At 40.4% G+C, this 22,406-nt stretch overlaps 1 protein-coding gene across 2 annotated transcripts; it reads left to right on the top strand.

Annotated features, from left to right (window-relative positions):
- Positions 1 to 9,570: 9,570 nt before the first annotated feature.
- On the top strand, positions 9,571 to 21,808 carry hif1ab (hypoxia inducible factor 1 subunit alpha b). Of its 2 annotated transcripts, none has more exons than XM_060866565.1 (15): positions 9,571 to 9,942; positions 14,562 to 14,764; positions 15,295 to 15,440; positions 15,522 to 15,606; positions 15,740 to 15,849; positions 16,196 to 16,398; positions 17,045 to 17,151; positions 17,290 to 17,437; positions 17,559 to 17,836; positions 18,367 to 18,590; positions 18,743 to 18,862; positions 18,969 to 19,291; positions 19,799 to 19,910; positions 20,228 to 20,345; positions 20,524 to 21,808. In XM_060866565.1, the coding sequence occupies exons 1-15, from the start codon at positions 9,911 to 9,913 to the stop codon at positions 20,673 to 20,675; spliced, it is 2,361 nt and encodes a 786-aa protein (XP_060722548.1). In that variant the 5' UTR covers positions 9,571 to 9,910; the 3' UTR covers positions 20,676 to 21,808. The 2 variants fall into 2 exon arrangements, with proteins under 2 accessions (XP_060722548.1, XP_060722547.1); XM_060866564.1 differs by lacking the exon at positions 9,571 to 9,942 and adding an exon at positions 10,354 to 10,427.
- Positions 21,809 to 22,406: the final 598 nt, after the last annotated feature.

Raw genomic sequence — 22,406 nt, forward strand, 5'->3', positions numbered from 1 at the left:
TGATGTGATAATAAACGGCCCGCTTTTTCCCCATGTTCATAAAAATTAACTTTAGTCCAAAGCAGATTTTGTTGGGTTTTTTCAATTGATATCTGATCATATTGAGCTTTAATTTCCACTCTCTTTTTAAGCAGTTCTTTGGAAGGGGATAGAGAGAGTCGTTGATCTAATTCTTCTATCGAATCAATTAGCTGTTTTAGTTTTGCATTTCTCTTTTTATTACTGTATACAGAATAAGATATAATTTCACCTCTAATGACAACTTTAAATGTTTCCCATGAAGTCAGTGGTGATACCATTTCTGAATCATTTGTGAGCAAGAAGTTATCTATCGCCACTGATATATGTCTGTGGAAATTTTTATCTGCCAACAGATTAGAGTTTAATCACCATGTAGGGCGCTGTGTACAATGCTGAGTAAAACGTAGGTCAAGAAGTAATGGTGCGTGGTCTGATATTATAATTGCTGAATATTGAGTATTTTCCACTAAAGGAAGTAACGTTTTATCTATAAAAAAATAGTCTATTCTTGAATATGAAGAATGGACAGGGGAAAAATAAGAGAATTCTTTCTTTTGCGGGAATAAAAATCTCCACGGATCCAGACAGCCCATTTGTGCCATGAAAGTAGAAAGAGCTTGCAACATTTTAGACTGGAGCATAGTTTTCGGATTCGCACGATCTAGGATTGGGTTAATAACACAGTTCAGATCCCCGCCAAAAATTAATCGACGTGAGTTTAAGTTGGGTAAAAGTGAAATTAATTTATGAATGAAATTAACATCGTCCCAATTGGGGGCGTAGACACATACCAGGGTGACAGGAGTGTGAAACAAATCACCTGTCACAATAACAAAACGACCCTGAGGATCTGAAACACATTTGGAAGGATAAAACTGTACTTTCTTATGTATTAAAATCGCTGTTCCTCTTGCTTTACTGTTGAAGTGGGAATGAAAGACTTGACCAATCCATGTTTTTTTTAGTCGTATATGATCTGCTACCTGTAAATGTGTTTCTTGCAAGAATGCTATTTCAGTATTCAATTTTTTAAGATGAGCAAAAATACAAGCTCTTTTATTTGGCCCATTCATACCTTTAACATTCCAACTAGTGAATCGAATGGTAGACCCTCCTGTACTATTTGAATCACACATTAATCAATATTTAGGTTATAAAAGAATAATGAATAAGACCACGTCTCCGATGCATGACAGGCAAATAAAGAGAAAAAAAACCCAACAACAACAAAAAAACAAAAACACTTTGGCAGTTTCCATCCCAACCCAGAAAACACTGAACTTTTCCTATATTTGCCTCAAGAACAGAGACAAATTGCAGGCCCCTATGATCAAACCCCCATCCATCCATCCATCCATCCATCCATCTTCTACCGCTTATCCGGAGCCGGGGCAGCAGTCTGAGCAGGGACACCCAGACTTCCCTCTCCCCAGACACTTCCTCCAGCTCCTCCGGGGGAATACCGAGGCGTTCCCAGGCCAGCCGAGAGACATAGTCCCTCCAGCGTGTCCTAGGTCTTCCCCGGGGCCTCCTCCCGGTTGGACATGCCCGGAACACCTCCCCAGGGAGGCGTCCAGGAGGCATCCGGAACAGATGCCCGAGCCACCTCAGCTGACTCCTCTCGATGTGGAGGAGCAGCGGCTCTACTCTGAGCTCCTCCCGAGTGACCGAGCTCCTCACCCTATCTCTAAGGGAGCGCCCAGCCACCCTGCGGAGGAAACTCATTTCGGCCGCCTGTATCCGGGATCTTGTCCTTTCAGTCATGACCCAAAGCTCATGACCATAGGTGAGGGTAGGAACGTAGATCGACTGGTAAATAGAGAGCTTCGCCTTGCGGCTCAGCTCTTTCTTCACCACAACAGACCGGTATATCGACCGCATCACTGCAGAAGATACACCGATCCGCCTGTCGATCTCCCGCTCCATCCTTCCCTCACTCGTGAACAAGACCCCAAGATACTTAAACTCCTCCACTTGAGGCAGGAGCTTTCCACCAACCTGAAGGGGACAAGCCACCCTTTTCCGGCTGAGAACCATGGCCTCGGACTTGGAGGTGCTTCACACTCAGCTGCAAACCATCCCAGTGCACGCTGAAGGTCCTGATTTGAAGAAGCCAACAGGACAACATCATCTGCAAAAAGCAGAGACGAAATCCCGTTGTCCCCAAACCGGACTCCTTCCGGCCCCCGACTGCGCCTAGAAATCCTGTCCATATAAATAATGAACAGGACCGGTGACAAAGGGCAGCCCTGCCGGAGTCCAACATGCACCGGGAACAAGTCTGACTTACTGCCGGCAATGCGAACCAAACTCCTGCTCCGGTCATATAGGGACCAGACAGCCCTTAGCAGAGGGCCCCGGACCCCATACTCCCAGAGCACCCCCCACAGATCACCATGAGGGACACAGTCGAATGCCTTCTCCAGAGCCACAAAGCACATGTGGACTGGTTGGGCGAACTCCCATGAACCCTCCAGCAACCTGGCGAGGTATAGAGATGGTCCAGTCTTCCACGACCGGGACGAAACCCACATTGTTCCTCCTGAATCTGAGGTTCGACTATCGGTCGAATTCTCCTCTCCAGTACCCTGGCATAGACTTTTCCGGGGAGGCTGAGGAGTGTGATCCCCCTGTAGTTGGAACACACCCTCCGGTCCCCCTTCTTAAACAGAGGGACCACCACCCCAGTCTGCCAGTCCAGAGGCACTGTCCCAAGCCGCCACGCGATGTTGCAGAGGCGTGTCAACCAAGACAGCCCCACAACATCCAGATACTTGAGGTACTCAGGGCGGATCTCATCCACCCCCGGTGCCTTGCCACTGAGGAGCTTCTCAACCACCTCAGTGACCTCAGCTTGGGGGATCGATGAGTCCTCAACTGAGCCCTCTGCCTCTGCTTCCTCAGTGGAAGACATGTCGGTGGGGTTGAGGAGATCCTCGAAGTACTCCTTCCACCGTCCGAGAATGTCCCCAGTCAAAGTCAGCAGATTCCCACTCTCACTGTAAACAGTGTGAGCAGGGCACTGCTTCCCCTTCCTGAGGCGCCGGACGGTTTGCCAGAATTTCTTCGAGGCCAACCGATAGTCCTTCTCCATGGCCTCACCGAACTCCTCCCAGACCCGAGTTTTTGCCTCTGCAACCATCCGGGCTGAAGCTCGCTTGGCCCTCCGGTACCTATCAGCTGTCTCCGGAGTCCCCCGAGCCAACCAGGCTCAATAGGACTCCTTCTTCAGCTTGTCGGCATCCCTTACTTCCAGTGTCCACCACCGGGTTCGGGGATTGCCGCCACGACAGGCACCGGAGACCTTACGGCCACAGCTCCGCGCAGCCGCGTCGACAATGGAGGTGGAGAACATGGTCCACTCAGACTCAATGTCTCCAACCTCCCTTGGGATCTGGTTGAAGCTCTGCCGGAGGTGGGAGTTGAAGATCTCTCTGACCGGAGACTCTGCCAAACGTTCCCAGCGGACCCTCACAGTACGTTTGGGTCTGCCAAGTCTGTCCAACTTCCTCCCCGGCCATCGGATCCAACTCACCACCAGGTGGTGATCAGTTGACAGCTCCGCCCCTCTCTTCACCCGAGTGTCCAAGACATACGGCCGGATGTCAGATGAAACAACCACAAAGTCGATCATTGACCTCCGACCTAGGGTGTCCTGATGCCATGTGTACTGATGGACACCCTTATGCTTGAACATGGTGTTCGTTATGGACAAACTGTAACTAGCACAGAAGTCCAATAACAGAACACCACTCGGGTTCAGGTCGGGGGGGCCGTTCCTCCCAATCACGCCCCTCCAGGTGTCACTGTCGCTGCCCACGTGAGCGTTGAAGTCCCCCAGTAGAACGAGCACTTTCGGAGCACTTTCCAGCACCCCTCCCAGAGACGCCAAGAAGGTCGGGTACTCTACACTGCCATTTGGCCCGTAAGCACAAATAACAGTGAGAGACCTCTCCCCGACCCGAAGGCGCAGGGAAATGACCCTCTCGTTCACCGGGGTGAACTCCAACACATGGCTGTTGAGCTGGGGGGCTATGAGCAAGCCCACACCAGCCCACCGCCTCTCAACGCGGGCAACTCCAGAGTAGTAGAGAGCCCAGCCTCTCTCAAGGAGTTGGGGTCCAGAGCCCAGGCTGTGCGTGGAGGCGAGCCCAACTATATCTAGTCGGTATCTCTCGACCTCCCGCACCAGCTCTGGCTCCTTCCCCCCCAGCGAGGTGACATTCCATGTCCCTAGAGCCAGATTCCGTGTCCAGGGATTGGGTCGCCGAGGCTCCCGCCTTCGACTGCCACCCAATCCACATTGCACCAGCCCCTTACGGTTTCTCCTGCAGGTGGTGGGCCCACAGGAGATCGGCCCCACGTCGCTCCTTCGGGCTGAGCCCAGCCGGGCCCCATGGGGTAAGACCCGGCCACCAGGCGCTCGCATGCGAGCCCCAACCCCGGGCCTGGCTCCAGGGTGGGGCCCCGGTTGCGCCATACCGGGCAACATCACGGACCTTGCTTTGTTTTTCTTCATAAAGGGCTTTTGAACCGCTCTTTGTCTGGCCCGTCACCCAGGACCTGTTTGCCTTGGGAGACCCTACCAGGGGCAAAAAGCCCCAGACAACATAGCTCCTAGGATCATTCAGGCACGCAAACCCCTCCACCACAATAAGGTGGCGGTTCAAGGAGGGGATCAAACCCCCAGTAATCCCTCAACTGACTTAAAACTATTCCAACCTCTAGGGAGCAACCCAACCTTTACCCTTATGAATCATTCTCAGTGCGTTACAACGCTTTTTGTGAATAAAGTCTTATCTCAGTGAAGTATCAGATGTCCCAGAACCATCAGCTTGTTTGAGTTAGGTTTAGAACAACAAAATATTTTCGAAGCCGCACAAAGTGCGGAAAGTGTTTATAACCTTTCTCCACCGTCTCAAGAAAAAGTAAAATAATTACCCGTCATCCTTTTCTCAAAAGGGAGACATTGAACGTAGAAAATAATTAAATAAATAGTCCAGGAAATCCTAAACATTGATACGTTGATCGTAGAACTGTTTCGCCTCCTCCGGTGTATTGAATATGAAAGTTTCTTCATTAAAAGTCACTCTCAGACGAGCCGGGTAGAGCAATTGAAATCGAATGTTCTTTTGGTAGAGTGATTGTTTAATGCCATTGTAAGACGCGCATCTCCTTGACAGGATAGCGCTATGATCCGGGTATATTCTGATTGGATTCCCCTTGTATTTCGCTTCATGTCGCCTTGACCATCGCAGTAATTGCTCCTTTTCTTGGAACCTGTGAAAGCACACCACAAATGGACGTGGTTTACGGCCATCAGCTGGCTTTTGACCGGGTGATCGATGCGCTCTCTCAAGTGCTGGTGGCTTGTTGAAGACTTCCGTGCCCGTCATCTCTAGCAGCATCTCGGCAATGAACGTAACGGGATCATGACCGTTTTCGCTCCCTTCCGGAACGTTCACAATCCTCAGGTTAGCCCTTCACGATCTATTCTCCAAATCTTCAACGCGGTCAAGGAGAGATATATTCTGCGCTTGCAAAGTTTTTATTGTATTTTCGGCCACTGTCAGCTTTTCGAAATTCTCCCCAGCCAGGGATTCTGTCGCGGCCAAGAAAGCCATCCACAGTCTCTCTCAGTGCATTGACAGAGCATTGTAAAGGACCAATAGATTCCCGAATCAAGTCAGAAATGTCTTCCCTGATACTAATGCGCTGTTTAGTTAATTCAGAAATCAGTTGGTCCATGGAGACAGATTCAAAAGTTTCTGTCATGGTCTGTTTTTCGAGATTGGAGGTAGCGGCTATGGCTGCCAACTTACCGGCAATGCTAGCAGTAGCTCGCGTGGTCGGTGAGACTAATTTGTCTCTCAAATGTAAATAGAATTGATTAAAAGGTAAAATGTGTCATTCACTAATAAGTCAACATTGGTTTATTTGTCAACTTCAAGATATCAGAGCAACACTTACTTGACAGATGGATGCGTAATTTGTAAGAGCAATAATTTAAGATTTAGATTTAATTCCACTTCAAAATGCTGTGAGATCAAATCCTTTGCTTATAAAGAAAAATAAAATGTGCCCTAACAAAATGTAAGACAATTTTATTCAAAGATTCTTCTTGACAGCATTAGTGAAGAATTTTCTACAGTCTCAGTTAATTGCAATTAGTTTTTTAATGCTTAGATTCATTATTTTTCTTGTTGTTCTTGTTTTTGTATCAGCAGTTGAAGTTAAAGGAGTTGTGAAAGTCAAAATACCCCTTAACATCCCACTTCAATGTCCTTGAACTCTGGTGTCTAATATCTGGTACAAAGCAGGAGTTCTTTCTTCCTACAACCTAAACTATGAATGTAAACACTTTTATGTAACTCTGAGATGGAACAGAATAGCGTTAGAGCTGTGGACAGCAAGGCATCATTTCCTAATAAGAGTCACTTAGACCTCTAGATCAAAGATTATTGTTTGTGACACAGTTCACAGTGCATCATTTATGCAGTTGCTTTCTAAAGAATTTCACACAAATTTGTGGTTACTAGTTGGTTTGGAGAAAGTATGTAAACTCTCATCCTTGTTTACTCTTACACTGAATAGTATTTCTGAGACAGTCAGGTAGGACTGGGCAATATGATAGTATAATACTGATATCATGATTAATAAGGTCAGAATACACTTAACTGAGAAGGTGGCATGATGTCTTGTTCTAACAAGTATATATGTGTGTAACACATAATGTAACATAATGTAATAATGTCAACATTCATGATCCCTGAATCAATTGAGCATTTTATTTTTTATTTCATAGTAGTCATGTGGGTTAAAAGCAACTTATGGCGGTTTATGGAAAGTGATTTTTTTTTTTGTTGGATGGGAAACCAGTCTTCTCCTGGTGCTCAGCCAAAAAAATTCTTGTCTAGTGTTGCAAAGAAAGTTTAGCCATGCATTCAGCTTGGCTGAGGTTTTACACAGCAAGAATGACTGCCAAAAACTACCCCAATCTGGTTGAATGGTGTCTGTGTGAGTCAGAGTCACCGGATTGCCGAGAAGTTCACTGGGTTTGTTAGAGAAGTAGGCTTATGGAATTTTCTAGCAATTTCTATTAAATAAACCATGAAGCAGATTTTGTATATGAACAATTTTTTTTAATGAAAACAGTCCGTTGAACCACTCCAGTTTTTATGTAGCTTTACTATTTACATAACTTTAAGATATTAATAGTTCACATGCTGGTTATTTTATATCCTGTGCTGATTACTATTTACTGTATAACCTAGAAGTCTGGCCTTCATCCTGTAATTACAATGTTGGCAGCATCCTACCAGAATAGTCGTGGGTTTTAGATGGTGAAAATGAAGCTTTATTTTGAAAGAAAATTTACATTTACATTTATCTATTCTATCTAGTGCACCTAGCTTATATTTACATACTGATTATCATCACTGAAAGCTTATACAGAAGCTGACTTTATGTACTGGCACAGTGAATTCATTGTGTAATCTGATTAGTAACATTATTTGTCAGACGATTAGTAATAAGCACAAAACAGGAGGTGTTTTTAAAGACAAACAAAAGCCATGATCTGGTCTGTACAGGAATTAACCAGTCACCCACTTCCATTTACCTATGACCATGTGAACAGTGGTATAGGTGTTACCATAGTCTATCTAATATGAACATTAATTAGATATTAGCTGCCTGTATATGTGTGTCTGTCATGATGCAATAAATAATGTTAGTGTCTTAATGTTAGAGGTCACTGTCGTGAATTAATTATCTTACACAAAAACAAGAGCAAAGGCAAAACTTAAAAGAAGTATGGATGTGATGATTGGTTTACATAAATAAATAGTGAGTAAAAAACAAATATGATTGCATTTAAATGCATTTAGTGTCTGAATCTGAATCTCTTTTCTTTTCTTGCTTTGCAAAAAAGGCATATAGGTATAGGATATATATTAAAAAATGCTTAAAATGGGCGTACCCTCCTATGCCAACTGCAATCTGCGTGTTGGCTCATATTTCCTTCTCAATTGCCTTTATGCAACATGCTAAGATATAGTTGACTCATTTCCTCCCTATTACTTTCCTGATACAGTCTACAGTTGTATTTCATTTTCAATGACAGAATTGTCCATAATATTCAAAATGTAAAGCATGAGCAACTGACAGGTAGAATGAGTTCTTTCTAGTCATTTCTTATGTGTATTGTATCAGTCTACAGTACACTGATGTTCTACCTTTTTATTTATAGCAGTTAGTTAATGATCTACAGATCATGAGTACCAAAATACAAGGGAAGCAGAAGGGCAAAAACGCTGTTAGATGTATTTTTGCAAATATTTTATCTTATGAATGTCATTGTGAAGGTCAGTGTTAATTTACTAGCGCATTCTAATAACACTATTGACAGATGGATCAAATGTGTTGACCTTTGTAAACAAATCTGTTCAAAGGACTCGCTTTATCCTTCTCTCTGACAGACCAGTCAACCTTACTGAGTGATGTATAGCATGTGTAAAAATGGCATCATTTCTGAGGATGGTATTACAAAGAGGAGAGGGCATGTTAGAAATGAAGGACATTTCAGATTGGAGCAGAAACATTTGTCATGTCAGCTTGGCATGGATGAGCATACTTGACAGCATTTGCTGATAGATAACTTTAATGTAGATTGTGAAGGCTAACTGTGATATCCATAAATACACTTAGTTGAAAGATTATTAAGCATACCATGTCAGTCAAACAGGGTTTTAGATTACTGATCAGAAAGTGGGTAGTTTCAATCCTGATACTCCCAATCTTATACTTTTCAATCCAGTACTTCGTGAAGTCCTTGTTCTGGATATACTTGTAAGTGTCAGATAAATGGGGGAAATCAACCTCATTTAACTGGAGTTAATAGACTTTTTTTAATTTCAGTTATTAAATAATATTTTTCTATTAGCAAATAATTTTGCTAATGGCAAAATTAATAAAATGTGTATATATAGACAGCTTAAAGATAGATAGATAGATAGATAGATAGATAGATAGATAGATAGATAGATAGATAGATAGATCTAACAATTAAGCAACAAAAAAAAACAACAACAACATATCTTTGGTTTGCAATCTTATAATAGGAAATGTTAGATAATTTTGACTTTATTCAGGATATTTCCACATGCCAAGATGTTGTTTGTTGCAGTGCAGGCGAATCTAAATTCTGTCTCCACACTGCCTTTTGATGGGGTTGTTGACTGTAGCCCATTTGTTACCATACACAAATATATCAGGTTCCCAATACTGCACTGATCAGGTTAAAGGGAGCAGCAGTGAGCAGATACCAGTTTGTGAGTGCTCACATTACTCCATGCCACATTAATATCAAGGTCACAAACGTACCTATGGTGTCTTTAATATGTCTTTTATCTATTCCTATTTGTTCTACATGTTGTTACCATCTTTAGTCTGCACAGAAACTATGGAAAGATCTGCGGTAAGAGGTTTCAGTGACGTTTCCTGTCTCCATGCCAAGGAAGCATGTGATTGCGCGTTCCCGTAATCGTGAACGCGTCCCATAGAGTGTAGTTGTAACTAGACTGCGTTGCTTCGCTGTAACTCGGTACCGAAGATAACCGACTGCTGGAGTGCAAATGTTTTGACCTTCATTCTTTTAGAGGGTCGGACCTCCCTCTTGAATTCGACTGATCAGAATATCGGATACGAGACTGTTATTGTTGTGTTTCTTCGTGTCTTTTGGGGAAAGTCTTGCGTCATATTTGTGAAGAGAGTCGGACACGTCCTTTATCCTGTCGGCCTTGGCAACCTGCTAGCTCAGTTAGCTACTTGTTTTGTTGCGGCTGTGGTTCGGGGGTAAAACCTTACACTTCAGAGGTTTCACCCAGGAATGGATACTGGAGTTGTCACCGAAAAGAAAAGGTAAATAAGTGAACTAATTTCAGTGCTTGTGTTACACTTCAGAGGTGCGAAGTGACGACAGTAAGCTTGCTGTTAGCATTTACGCTTCAAGCTAACACTGTGTTAGCAAACAACATTTCTTTTAGCCGGGTCGCCATTTTGTGTAGAATGTCCGTCTTAACGCGTTTGTCCCACAATAAGTTTGCACACAAGAAAAACAAACAATGCATCAGGATCGTTTGTGCGTCCGAAATATGCGTTATTTATTTCGCTTTAAATTATTATTATTTTTTTTTTTAAATTACAAAAATCTGTATTGACAGTAATTGAAATTCTGCTTTAAGAGCAATAGCCTGTTTCCATTTAGCGTATTATGGTATTACGATTCGTTTATGGTTTATTTAAAGGTTCGTAACTTTTGTATGTGCGATTTACGGGTTGTTTTGTATGAACGTTAATGACTTTAGACCAAGATGGAGACCAAGTTTCTCTGTTGTCTTCACAAGGTATGTGGCGTGGCATCACTTGATGTGGAGTCTGTACAATAACCCCAGCCTGTTGTTGTTGTTTATAAAAACATTATTATTAATAATAATAGTAATAATAAATACATCTCTTTTAATGACTGGAAATATAAGTGAATGTTTATTTTTGACTTTAGTTTATCTGAAGTCTAGTTTTGTGTGTTGGGGGGGGGGTGTTTGTAGTTTTTATTTATTTCTTTATTCCTTTATTTTTTTTTTAAATTAACTTAGTTCATCTGGAATTGAACATTTAACCCATATTTTAGTTGGCATATGCACATCTGACTACTGTTTTTACTCCTGTCTTACTCAGCATAGCTTTTGACGTCAATGGGATTTCCTGCTTAGGCTTGTTGCAAGACATTTGCTTGATCTCTGCCAGGAAAAGAGCAAAATTGTCTGCTGCTCTTCCTATTTATTCTCTACTTGTGTCTGTGTGATATTATGAGTGTCAAGTTAAGGGCAGCTGTATATGCTGTAGTACCTGAATGATCCCATTTAGGATTTTTCTTGTTTGAGCAATGGGATGAACACAGCCAGGACAACTCATGAGGATAATGCAACACTTGATTGGCAATACACGTGCACATTAAACACATTCACTGTTGAAAAGTGGATATTTTGATATTTCAACACATGATTTCTCTTTCTGTAAGGATTAGTGTAACCACACTCTATTAGGTGTGATGCTTTTTTTTTTAATGGTTTGGTCTCATTGACTGCTAGGTGATTAACATGATTGCAGCTAATCTCATAAGCTACTTTAACAGCCTCTTGGCAGGTTTTTGACACTTTGTGGATGTGGCTACTATTGATCGGTAATACAGCCACTGTTATGAAAGTCACTTTGCATTGTGGGATTAAGCATCCGGTTTCTAAATAAGCAAGGGTTCTGTTTACTTTAAGCAGGCATGTTAGTTTTCTATGTTTTTAACTGTACAAATAATCGAATGCAGTGATTGCAAGATTCTTTGCATTGAACCCATTTTCCACAAGCAGTGTTGCAAGGGCTGAATTATAAGTTTACCTACTGAGAAGGAAAAAAATCATGTGATTAGGTTGCACAAGCTTAAATGTGGTAGTTAACTTGTCAAATGTAATAATATATAGCAAGGTGGTTAGCTGGTTAAGTACCGTGATGGATACTAAGGGAAGCAATTTCAGCTGGGAGTGTGTAGCCATATCATTATCTTTTTTATATGTCTGATGCTTAGTTTGCCCATGACAAAAAGTCAGGAAGTTGTTGGCTAGCATTTTTCTGTGAGCTGTGGCATTTTCTTATTGTGTCACACCTAAAATATGAGTCTGGCTAGCATCCTTATTTTCCCTCGCTACGTGTGAATGCAAGATGACTGCATTTAAAGCCTGGACGGTAAATTTTGTTTTCTCCCCATAACTATGTTTATCCACCCAGGAGTCATAAAGTTTAGATTTGAGGTAGCTGACTATTAGAACCTGAAATGTTGAACATTACCTTGTAGATTTTTAGTAATTGAAGCATTATTCTGATAGCCAGAGCAAAAGCTAGAACTGATTTCTCCTCCTTGATGTCACAAATCTCTATTGGAGGAAATGCAATTTTGTTGAGCCCCTTTTAGCTTGTTTAAGAGAATATTATACTTTTACAAAAAAAAACAACACTTTTACAAATATAAACATTTGTAACATACACATTAGATGAAAAGTGTTGTGCAAGAACACTAAAGTACTTAAGCACTGAAGTAGTTTGAAAAGAAACTCACTGCACAACCAGAAGACCACCAACGATAGTTTGTGCTGTCTGACTAAAGCTAGTATCTGCCATGGCTTCTTATACTTGTTCCTGATGATCATGATTATCCACCACTTTCATGAGTGTGCTTCACCCAAGATGCTCTTCAAAAAGTCCCAAAAAGTCTGAATACATTTTTGGAAGTAGCTCTAAGTGAAAATTACATGTTTGGGAAAACGTTTTAATTTATAACTGGAGATGTAACAACTATTAGTTAAAAATACTCTGCTCTGGAGACATTTTATTAAGTATAGAGCACAACTAGGTCCCCCCCCCTTCTGTTTCAAAGTCATGTTTCTCTTCCTGGCAACTTTGGTGCACTTCCTTCCCTATTTCAGGCCACTGACAACTCGCTGTCATTGTTTTAGCAAGTATAGTTTCCTAGCTCTTTGGCTAAGAATAAGGCAACATGATTAAGGATGCAAGGGGACGAGTTCTTATTGTTCTTCAGTATGACAGCTAAGCTTGGGGAAGCATATTACTATTACAGGTTTATAATGACTTACCCTTTCATTCCCCTCTGCCTGGGAAATTCCATCTTCTTTTGTTATCACCTTCCCCTTTCTTACTTCAACCTAGATTGTTCTAAATGTAGTTAGGGAAATACAATGCCCACAGGTAGCCATAAAAATTAATCATTTTATAGGTCTTAGTTTTATATATCATGTCCTGAGCAGAAGTTTATTCCCCAAGATGATGTATAACAAGACTGAGTAGATACATATTGAAATGAATGGTTTTCAGTTTGGAGAAAGGTGGTTGCAAATAATAATAGCAGACATACCACAAATAAAATTTTTCAATTAATATGCAATAATAATACCTGGTTCATAGTAATGACCTAATTTTCATACGTGTCATTCACTCACCATGCTGCCTGCAGCACTGCACACACCTACTAATGACACGGTTTGTCCTTCATAGGAATTGATTATTATTCGCACTTGTGACGCACATCGTCTGTATTGTGATTCAACTCAGAAGCTAGATTGAAGAAACACAGCTATTCTTGGCTGCAGAAAATTAGAAAAGATAATGTTCTCTACCTGCGGCTTCTGAGCAGAAGCAAAACACGTTTAATCCCATTGGTGGCAGAGCCATTCGTGTCTAGGAGAACAAAAAATCAAAATTGATAGAGATGCTGTTATTCTCCCTTGTGTCGTCTGGGAGCTGTGGTAGTGACAAATTATGCCAAATGAAAGACATTATATAAAGTTAACTGAGATTCTAAACTTCTCAATATGCATGCAAATAAGGTTGTTTTTTTCTTAACCACTTTGTGTATTAAATAGAAACAAAGTTTTTGCTGCCAGATGCTAAAGATTGCTGCCACCCTGTACAAACCTTGTAGTTAAAAATTAATGGAGGTCCTTGTAAATACATTAGGATGTGCTGGAGTTTAAATGAATTTAAGGAACTTGAACCACTGTGGGTATTTATTTATTTATTTTTCGGGTGTCATGTATAAGTTATAAAATCACGAAACTTCACAAATTGTTTAAGTAACAGAATCACGTTATGAATAAAAAGAGTGGGTGCCACTGTGGTCAGTGGGTAGCCACTCACCACACAGTGTGTGCTGCAAGCTTTGTTGCCAAATTGGTGGGTAATTTTGCTCCTACTTCTTTCTGCTTCAGTTTCTGAAACAGGGTAACAAAACAAAGGACTATTTAAACCCGACAGCACCCTTGTGTTTCACATGGACAATCGAAGAAGTTGAGCATGAGGGTGTTAACCACACACCATTTCCCTTTACTTTGCAAATTTCACTCGCTTATACCGGAAGCCATGGGAAGTCTTTTTGGCTGTATTTATATAACAAAAATATAAAAATCTAGAAATATGACAATATTTTATAGTTTAATATGAAATCTTTTCAGTACAATTTTTTTATATTTTACATAACATGAATATTACACATGTGCATTTGTTTCTTCAAGTATGTAAAAGGAAAAAAAACATTCATTTTCATATTTGGCTTTATTGCACCATGTGTGTGGAACAAGATAACAGACCAAGATGACTTGCTTGTAAAGCCTTCTTGTTTCACTTGCATTGTAAAATAATTTTGTTCTCTGTTTATTATGGGAACATGGAAAATGACTGTGGCCATAACTCACCAACCTTTGGTTTTGGCAAACAATTTATTCTGCACTAACAACTCCACTGCATCTAGCCGATTTTAGCTACAGCTTATTTGTTTTTGGTCGGCCAAAAAGGAAGGCACGTAGAGGAGCTATGCAGATGAGATGAACCAGCAGAAGAAAACTGAGATGACATTGTATTTACTTTCCATTTTCCGTCTTGTAGGTGCAGTGCTAAAATATTTTCCTTCTTGTCTTCAGGGTGAGCTCGGAGCGCAGGAAGGAGAAGTCAAGGGATGCGGCCCGATGTCGCAGAGGCAAGGAGTCTGAGGTATTTTACGAGCTTGCAAACCAGCTGCCCCTGCCCCACAATGTTACCTCTCACCTGGACAAAGCCTCCATCATGAGACTCACCATCAGTTACCTGCGCATGAGAAAACTGCTGAACTCTTGTCAGACTAAAGGTTAGTGGATTCTGAATAATCATTTCAGTACTGTGTTACTTACTGTCAAGTGAAATCTTTGAATATTTGAAAACACATATCTGCTGTAACCATGATAAAAAGAATAATAAATAATATACAGATGAATGAATAAAACACACTTCTTTAGTCTGGCCCAAGTCTTGCCCATGGCATTATTGGATTGCATGAAAAATTGCGTAAGTGTCATCACACTACAGTTGTGTTAAGTGGTGTAACAAATCAATTTACATCATAGTGTTGCAGCTGGTAAATCGGTTAACCAAGATATGTTACTGAGATGATCAAAATATGATATGGATTAAGACAATTCCTGTTTGCTGATTGAAAAAGAAAGTAGGCAGCAGAAGAACTAACACTTGCATTAGCCATAGAAAGTTTCGGTATAATGCAGCTTTAAGCAATCTGCTAGTGCTGGTGTTGTAGATCATTTAATAATTCAGATACAAAACGAATGAGTTTGGTGGTAACTAATAAAAGTAATCAGACTGAAATGTTTTTATTTTGTTAAGATGAAACAGTGGAGGAGTCTGAACTGGAGAGCCAGCTTAACAGCTTCTATCTGAAGGCCCTGGAGGGGTTCCTAATGGTTCTATCTGAGGATGGAGACATGGTCTATCTCTCTGAAAATGTCTGCAAATGCATGGGCCTCACACAGGTAGATATTTACCCAAATTATTTTAGCTTTTGTGATCTCAGATTCTGTGTGTAATCCTATTTGTTCATCTCCTTGTCTCAGTTCGATTTGACCGGCCACAGCATTTTTGACTTTGCACATCCTTGTGATCAAGAGGAAGTAAGGGAGATGCTGGTGCACAGAACTGGTGAGCCACCCATTTTCACCCCATATAATAAACATCACATGAGAGCCATTTAAAAGGGCTTCGTTTGGTACTAATTAAAGTCCTTTAAGTTAGAGTTCAGCAAACAACCTTTTTTACCTTGCTGATTGTGTAGGGTCCAAGAAAACCAAGGAGCTAAACACAGAACGAAGCTTTTTCCTGCGCATGAAGTGCACACTCACTAGTAGAGGTCGCACCGTCAACATCAAGTCTTCCACTTGGAAAGTAAGTTTGTGTGTTCATTTCTAATGACTCCATACTCTCCTAAACCCAAACGTGCACTCGATGAAGGGATTTTAACCATAGAAGCACTGTGAGTCAAGTACAAAGATTGGCACCTTTATCCTGTGGTCAAAATCCCCATGTGTGTATAAAATGTCATTTTAGCAAGGACAGGCACAATAACTTTTCACAGAAGCACATCCTATTATATTAATTTGGCTTAGAATAGAGACTTATCCTGTCAGACTTTTAGCTTTTACCTTGTTTGTACTTTAAGGCAGTTTTAATTTTGTATTAAATGTAAAGGAATTATCTTTGCTCATTCTTGCTGTTCCGTCTTGTCTGTCAGGTTCTTCACTGCACAGGACACGTGCGTGTTCAGGAGCACAGTGATGGTTCTGGGGATGGGGGTTTTAAAGAGCCTTCCATTACCTATCTGGTCTTGATCTGTGAGCCCATACCTCACCCCTCCAACATCGAGGTGCCTCTGGATAGCAAAACTTTCCTAAGCCGCCATACTCTGGATATGAAGTTCTCATACTGTGATGAAAGGTGAAGAGCATTAATAATACTATTTAATCTAATCTCATTATTTCCACAAACCTCTTTATTATTTAAACACCATCAATTTTTTTAATAGAATTGTATTTTAGAGCAGTGTTGTGTTCTCATGGTCCATGACACCCCCCCAAACCCACCACCCTCTTATATTTAACCATGATTCTTTTAGCCATTTATGAAGTTTCTAGTTACTGTGTTTAAACATCAACTTTGATTTGGTATTCTACACTAAGTTGAGGGGAAGCCTTGGCTTTATCACCACCTAGTGGTGTTTTTAAATAATTGTCTTTTTACAAGGGTGAAAGACATTTCAACATACTGTACACATGCTGAAATTTTTTCTTTTTCTGGTTGGCTTGCATCTAATTATAATATTATTAAATTATAACAAAAGCACTTTTAAATAAGTAGCACACAGTATTAGATCTTCTCATTACATACCTTTTATGCAAACTTGGAAGCATCTTATTTTCTTATGTTGTTTTCTATAATATAGTGACTAATGCTATAAAAAAAAAGCTGTCTTGTTCTGCTGTACAGTTGTATAAGGCTTGGAGAAGGATAATGCTTTCTACTGTTTGAATGTACCGGGATTAAATTGCTGTATATGAATAATCCTCATCCTTTTGTCTACCAGAATCACAGAGCTGATGGGACATGAGCCAGATGACCTGCTAAATAGGTCTGTGTACGAATACTACCATGCCCTGGACTCTGACCACCTCAACAAGACACATCATAATTGTAAGTTGCCTTCGGTTGTTTATACACTACTTAACGATTGTGACACTTTTTGGTTCTCTTTTTTTTGTAATGCTGACACCTCTGTTAGAGAAACTGCAATCATCAGAAGATTTTGCCTGACAAGATTTTCTTTCTTAGTGTTTGCAAAGGGTCAGGCTACCACAGGTCAATATCGCATGCTAGCCAAGAAAGCAGGCTTTGTATGGGTTGAAACTCAAGCCACCGTCATTTACAACCCCAAGAACTCCCAGCCTCAGTGTGTTGTGTGTGTCAACTATGTTCTCAGGTGAGATATAATTTTACTTTATCTGTAAAAGAACCAGTGCCTCCTGGTGCATTTCTACTCACTCTATTAAACCTACTGCAGTGAAATTTAATCTTTGTGATGCCACTGATGTGTCTTACAGTGGTATTGTGGAGGAGGACATGGTTCTTTCTCTGCAGCAGACCATGCCTGAGAAGACTGTGGAGAAGGAGAAGGAGAAGGAGGAGGAGGAGGAGGTGCAAGTAGAGAAGGAGGACAATTCAATTATGGATATGATGAAGCTCTTCAAGAAAGACCTGTTGGCCTGCTTGGACAGTCCCAACAACCTGTACGAGAAGCTCAAGGATGAACCAGAAGCCCTCACCGTTCTGGCTCCAGCTGCCGGGGACACCATTATTTCACTTGATTTCAACAGCTCAGGTTAGTACTCCGTTTCTGTTTAAGCACTTCGTTGCAGATTTCTGTACTTTCTGTACAAATGCTTCCCACGGTAGAAGTACATTATATGTCCAAATGTTTGTAGACAATTGATGATCACACCCATATGTGGTTCTGCTGTTGCCACAAAGTTGAAATCTCACAATAGTATAAAATGTCTGCTGAAAACATTACAATTATCTTTCGCTGGAACAGAGGGGCCCCAAACCTGTTCCAGCATAACAATGCCATGTATACAAAGTCTTTTAGGATAGGGTTTTACCAAGGTTGGCGTGGAAGAACTCTTGTAGCCAAAACAGATGGAATTAATTGGAACACTGATTGAGCCCCAAACCTCCTCAGTTCAACATCATAATCTGACCTCACTAATCGTCTTGTGGCTTAATGAACAAATCTCTATAGTCACTCTCTATAATATAATAGAATGGCGTCCCTTGAAGAATGGAGTTTATTGCAGCAGTGGGGGACACATTCTGTGCAAAAAGCATATAAAACCTCATTATATTTTTCAGACTCTGAAATACAGCTGTTGAAGGAGGTACCCCTTTACAATGACGTCATGCTGCCCTCCACCAATGAGAAAACTGCTTTGCCGCTGTCACCACTGACACCCAGCAATTCCTCTCCAGATTTGGATAAAATGGAGCCTGGAACAGAGGACTTTTCATTCACGTCCACAGCCCACCGCACCAAGGACACTGCCAATACTCCATCTAGCTCCACCAGTTCCTCAGAGGTAGACACTTCATATAATCAGTATTTTTTTCACAGGCCTACACATACAATATTTGAACTTTTCTTTTATTCATTTTGCCAGAGATGCAAGTATGTCTTAAAAAGAGCTCTTATATTGTGTTGCTGAAATTGATTCCTGCTCTCTCCCTGCAGCCCAGTAGTCCTGCAGATTACTTCCATGTTGATTCAGATATTGGTTCTGAATTTAAACTGGATTTGGTTGAGAAAATGTTTGCTACTGACACAGAAGCCAACACAGATTTTAACACACAGGTAAGACTGATCGATAGCATCCAGTTGCCGCTTCACATGCATAACACATCATAATGCTTTATTTGAATAAGCATCACAGTCTAAAGTGTAATTTTCTGCCTTTAAGGAAATGGGAGATCTTGACCTTGAGATGCTCGCCCCATATATTCCGATGGATGATGACTTCCAGCTGCATATCCCCTCCCCTCTGGACCCACTCCCTTCTAGTCCTCAGACTGGTTCTGATATTAACTCTCTTTTCCAGCAGTCACCCCCTCGCCAACCTTCAGCAACCAGTACCAATATTTCTTTAAAACCAGAGCCATCACCCCGCATCCCCTCTCCCCTCCACCTGCTGCAGGAAGTGAGCAGCATCTTTGTCACACCCTTCAATGAGGTCTCACAAGCCCTTGACAACAGCCCACCGATGGGCACCCCATTGGCCAAAAGGTAAAACTTCTTCCCAGTCTTCTTGTCAGTGTTAATATTCATGATGCAAACTTAAGACAAGCATTCATGCACAACCTTTTTGTATTTATTAAGTAAATGTAGAACAAAGGAAATGTGATAAGATCATACAAGATCTGTGTATGTATGCTAACACCTTTTTGTGTATAGTCAGACACAAAAAAAGTTTTTATTTTTTATATAAACCTTAATGGAAGGAGATATTGCATTTGTGGTTTGGAACCTTTAGGGGGAAATTTGAAGAGGTAAATAAAAATGAAACGTAAATGAGAGCTTTATTTGTCTAAAATTCATAAACACTGCTGCTTGTCTGGACTGGAGTTGAAATCCTAACCCATGCTACAATCATGCACAGATGTGCAAATATGAAACAAGTGAAAAGTTCAGACATTTTAACATTTATCAGAGATGGTTGTTTGTGTGGCAGGATGTCAAAATCATCTTTGTTATTTATTATTGTTAATGAATATAATAATGCTTGCTTTTCAGAATACAAATGGAAGACCAGGGAGTTCAGCTTTCTACAAAGGTTCTTTCTGTCCAAAATGCCCAGCGGAAGAGGAAACTGGAGATTACATCACTCTCTCAAGCGGTTGGACTGGTCAGTCTCCAGCTTTGCTTTTCCTGTCTATTTTTTCAGTTTTTTTTATTTATTTATTTATTTATTTATTTATTTATTTATTTATTTATTTATTGTCTAAATACAATTATTTTAAAGTGTCTATATTGTAAAGGTTGTGAAAACACAATTTCAGAATGACCTCAGAAGATAATGTGAATTTCATATATTTTCGTTAAAAATAGTTTATAACACTTATCCTTATTATCTTTCTGTTATAAAGACCATAATAAAATCCTTACCACTCTATGCATTTTGGTGCTTATTTTTGTAATTAAAGCTAAAAACTTTTACCCCAGGATGCTTTGCTCCAGTCTGTGGATGAAGCTGTTGAGCCTGGAAAGAGGGCCAAGGTGCTGGAGGTTAAAGGTTCAAGCTTACTTGGTGGGAACAAAACCATTCTGATACTGCCATCTGGTAAGTAACAAACAAAAACCCACAAAATAATCACTTTTACTGCCCTCAACAATAAAAGCCATCACTCATACTGAAATGTTAATAATAATAATAATAATATGACCTCTGTTCTTTATTAGCTGCTTTGCCTTTCATTTACTGTTTTAATAAGTAGTGGCTTTGTTGTTTTTCTGTGAAGATGTGGCCAGTCGTTTGCTGAGCAGCTCATTTGAGACCAGAGGGTTGCCACAACTGACACGCTACGACTGTGAGGTCAATGCCCCTATTCAGGACCGTCACTCCTTGCTACAGGGCGAGGAGCTGCTGCGTGCTCTGGACCAAGTTAACTGAGTCTAGCTTGCTTAGCAATTCCGGACACTGTATCCCTTTGTATCCCAATGTCTGGCCCTACCCCATCCCACATTACCTTCCAAAGCAAAACCATTGCCCCAACTGATCACGGCCTACTGATTATCCTTGTGTATTCCGCTGCTCTCAAAGGGCATCCCTCATACCAGTGGCCTGGAGGCCAAATCCTTAATGATTATTAGAGGTATGTGTTTTCTTGCTAGTCAAGGCAAAGTAGTGTAACCTCCACTATGACCAAGAGCAAAGTCAAGAGCCTTAATGCTAAACGCACAGTTCCTTAAACAAACACATTCACTTGTCCCACACTCTGTGTTCCTCCTGTTTTTGTCTACCCCAAGCATTTTGTATTGTAGCTAAAGTCGCACAATAAACTATTTTCGTAATATAGAATACCAGCAGTTCATGCAATATACAATTTTTTTAAATATGTACTTTTAACAGTTAATATAACCGTATTTGTTTCTCTCTTGATTTTTTCATTCATCAGTTTTGTTCATACACATTTACATTTAAGATGTTTGTCTCCCATTCATAGGCTCCGTGGCAGATATTCTTATTGCTATTGAAATACTGTAGTTCACCAGTCCACTGTGCACAGGTAAAAGCAGTTCTCACAGATGTGCTAAAGGGAATTCAAAAGAATTGAAATTGGCATTTTTTGCAATGTGCAAATGTCTGTAACATGGAGTTTTTTTCAAAGAGGTTGCTGAGTATAACTGTTATAAATCTTTTATGTTTTTAGCTGTCATTTCTTCTGTCTTAATAGATGCATAAACATCATGCTTGTTTTTGTGTCATTCAGCAGGGTAGATTTAATATTATGCTTCTGAAGCGCAATGTAGAGTGACCATGCAAAGATAAGTTATCCAAGTGTCTAATGGTATATATTAATAGAACATTACTGCTCAGATAAAGAAAACTTCTTTCCCTTGTGCTTTCATAATTTAACTTGGTCCTGCAGATATTTTCATTTTATATTTTGTAGGATAAACATTTGCTTTTGTGGTGGTTGTATTCTACTGTTCATTTATTTCAGCAATCTGTACACATATATTTCCTTAACACTAAATGTATTGTTTATTGCATAATCATTAAAGAATAATTGTGGACCAGAATTTTTGTGGTACTGTTTTTGAATGCCTTTTTAAGAACTAGGCAACAATTAATGAAATGATTCATTGGGATATTGAACATGATTGAACATTGTACAATTAGTCAAGAAAGAGGATGTACAGTGGTGTGAAAGTGTTTGCCCCCTTCCTGATTTATTTATTTATTTTGCATGTTTGTCTCACTATAATGTTTCAGATAATCAAACTAATTTAAAAATTAGTCAAAGATAACAGAAGTAAACACAACATGCAGTTTTTAAATGAAGGTTTTTATTATTAAGGGAAAACAAAATTCAAACCCACATGGCCCTGTGTGAAAGTCCTTGACTAATATTTAAATTTGTTTGATGATCTGAAACATTAAAGTGTGACAAACATGCAAAAAAAAAAAAAAAAATCAGGAAGGGGCAAACACCATCACACCACTGTATTCGTGATTTTATCATATAACATTACTATCACATGCAATCAAGTGGCCCATTTCTGTAAAACAAAAATATTGCTTAAAAAACAGGCATCATTACATTATTTGATTTATTATTTGCAGAAGACAATGCTTTCATGTAGTCTGGTAAAAGTGTGCTTTAGTTGCTAAGCAAAA

Source organism: Tachysurus vachellii, chromosome 3, assembly GCF_030014155.1.
Source record: "Tachysurus vachellii isolate PV-2020 chromosome 3, HZAU_Pvac_v1, whole genome shotgun sequence".
NCBI classification, from domain to species: Eukaryota; Metazoa; Chordata; class Actinopteri; order Siluriformes; family Bagridae; genus Tachysurus; species Tachysurus vachellii.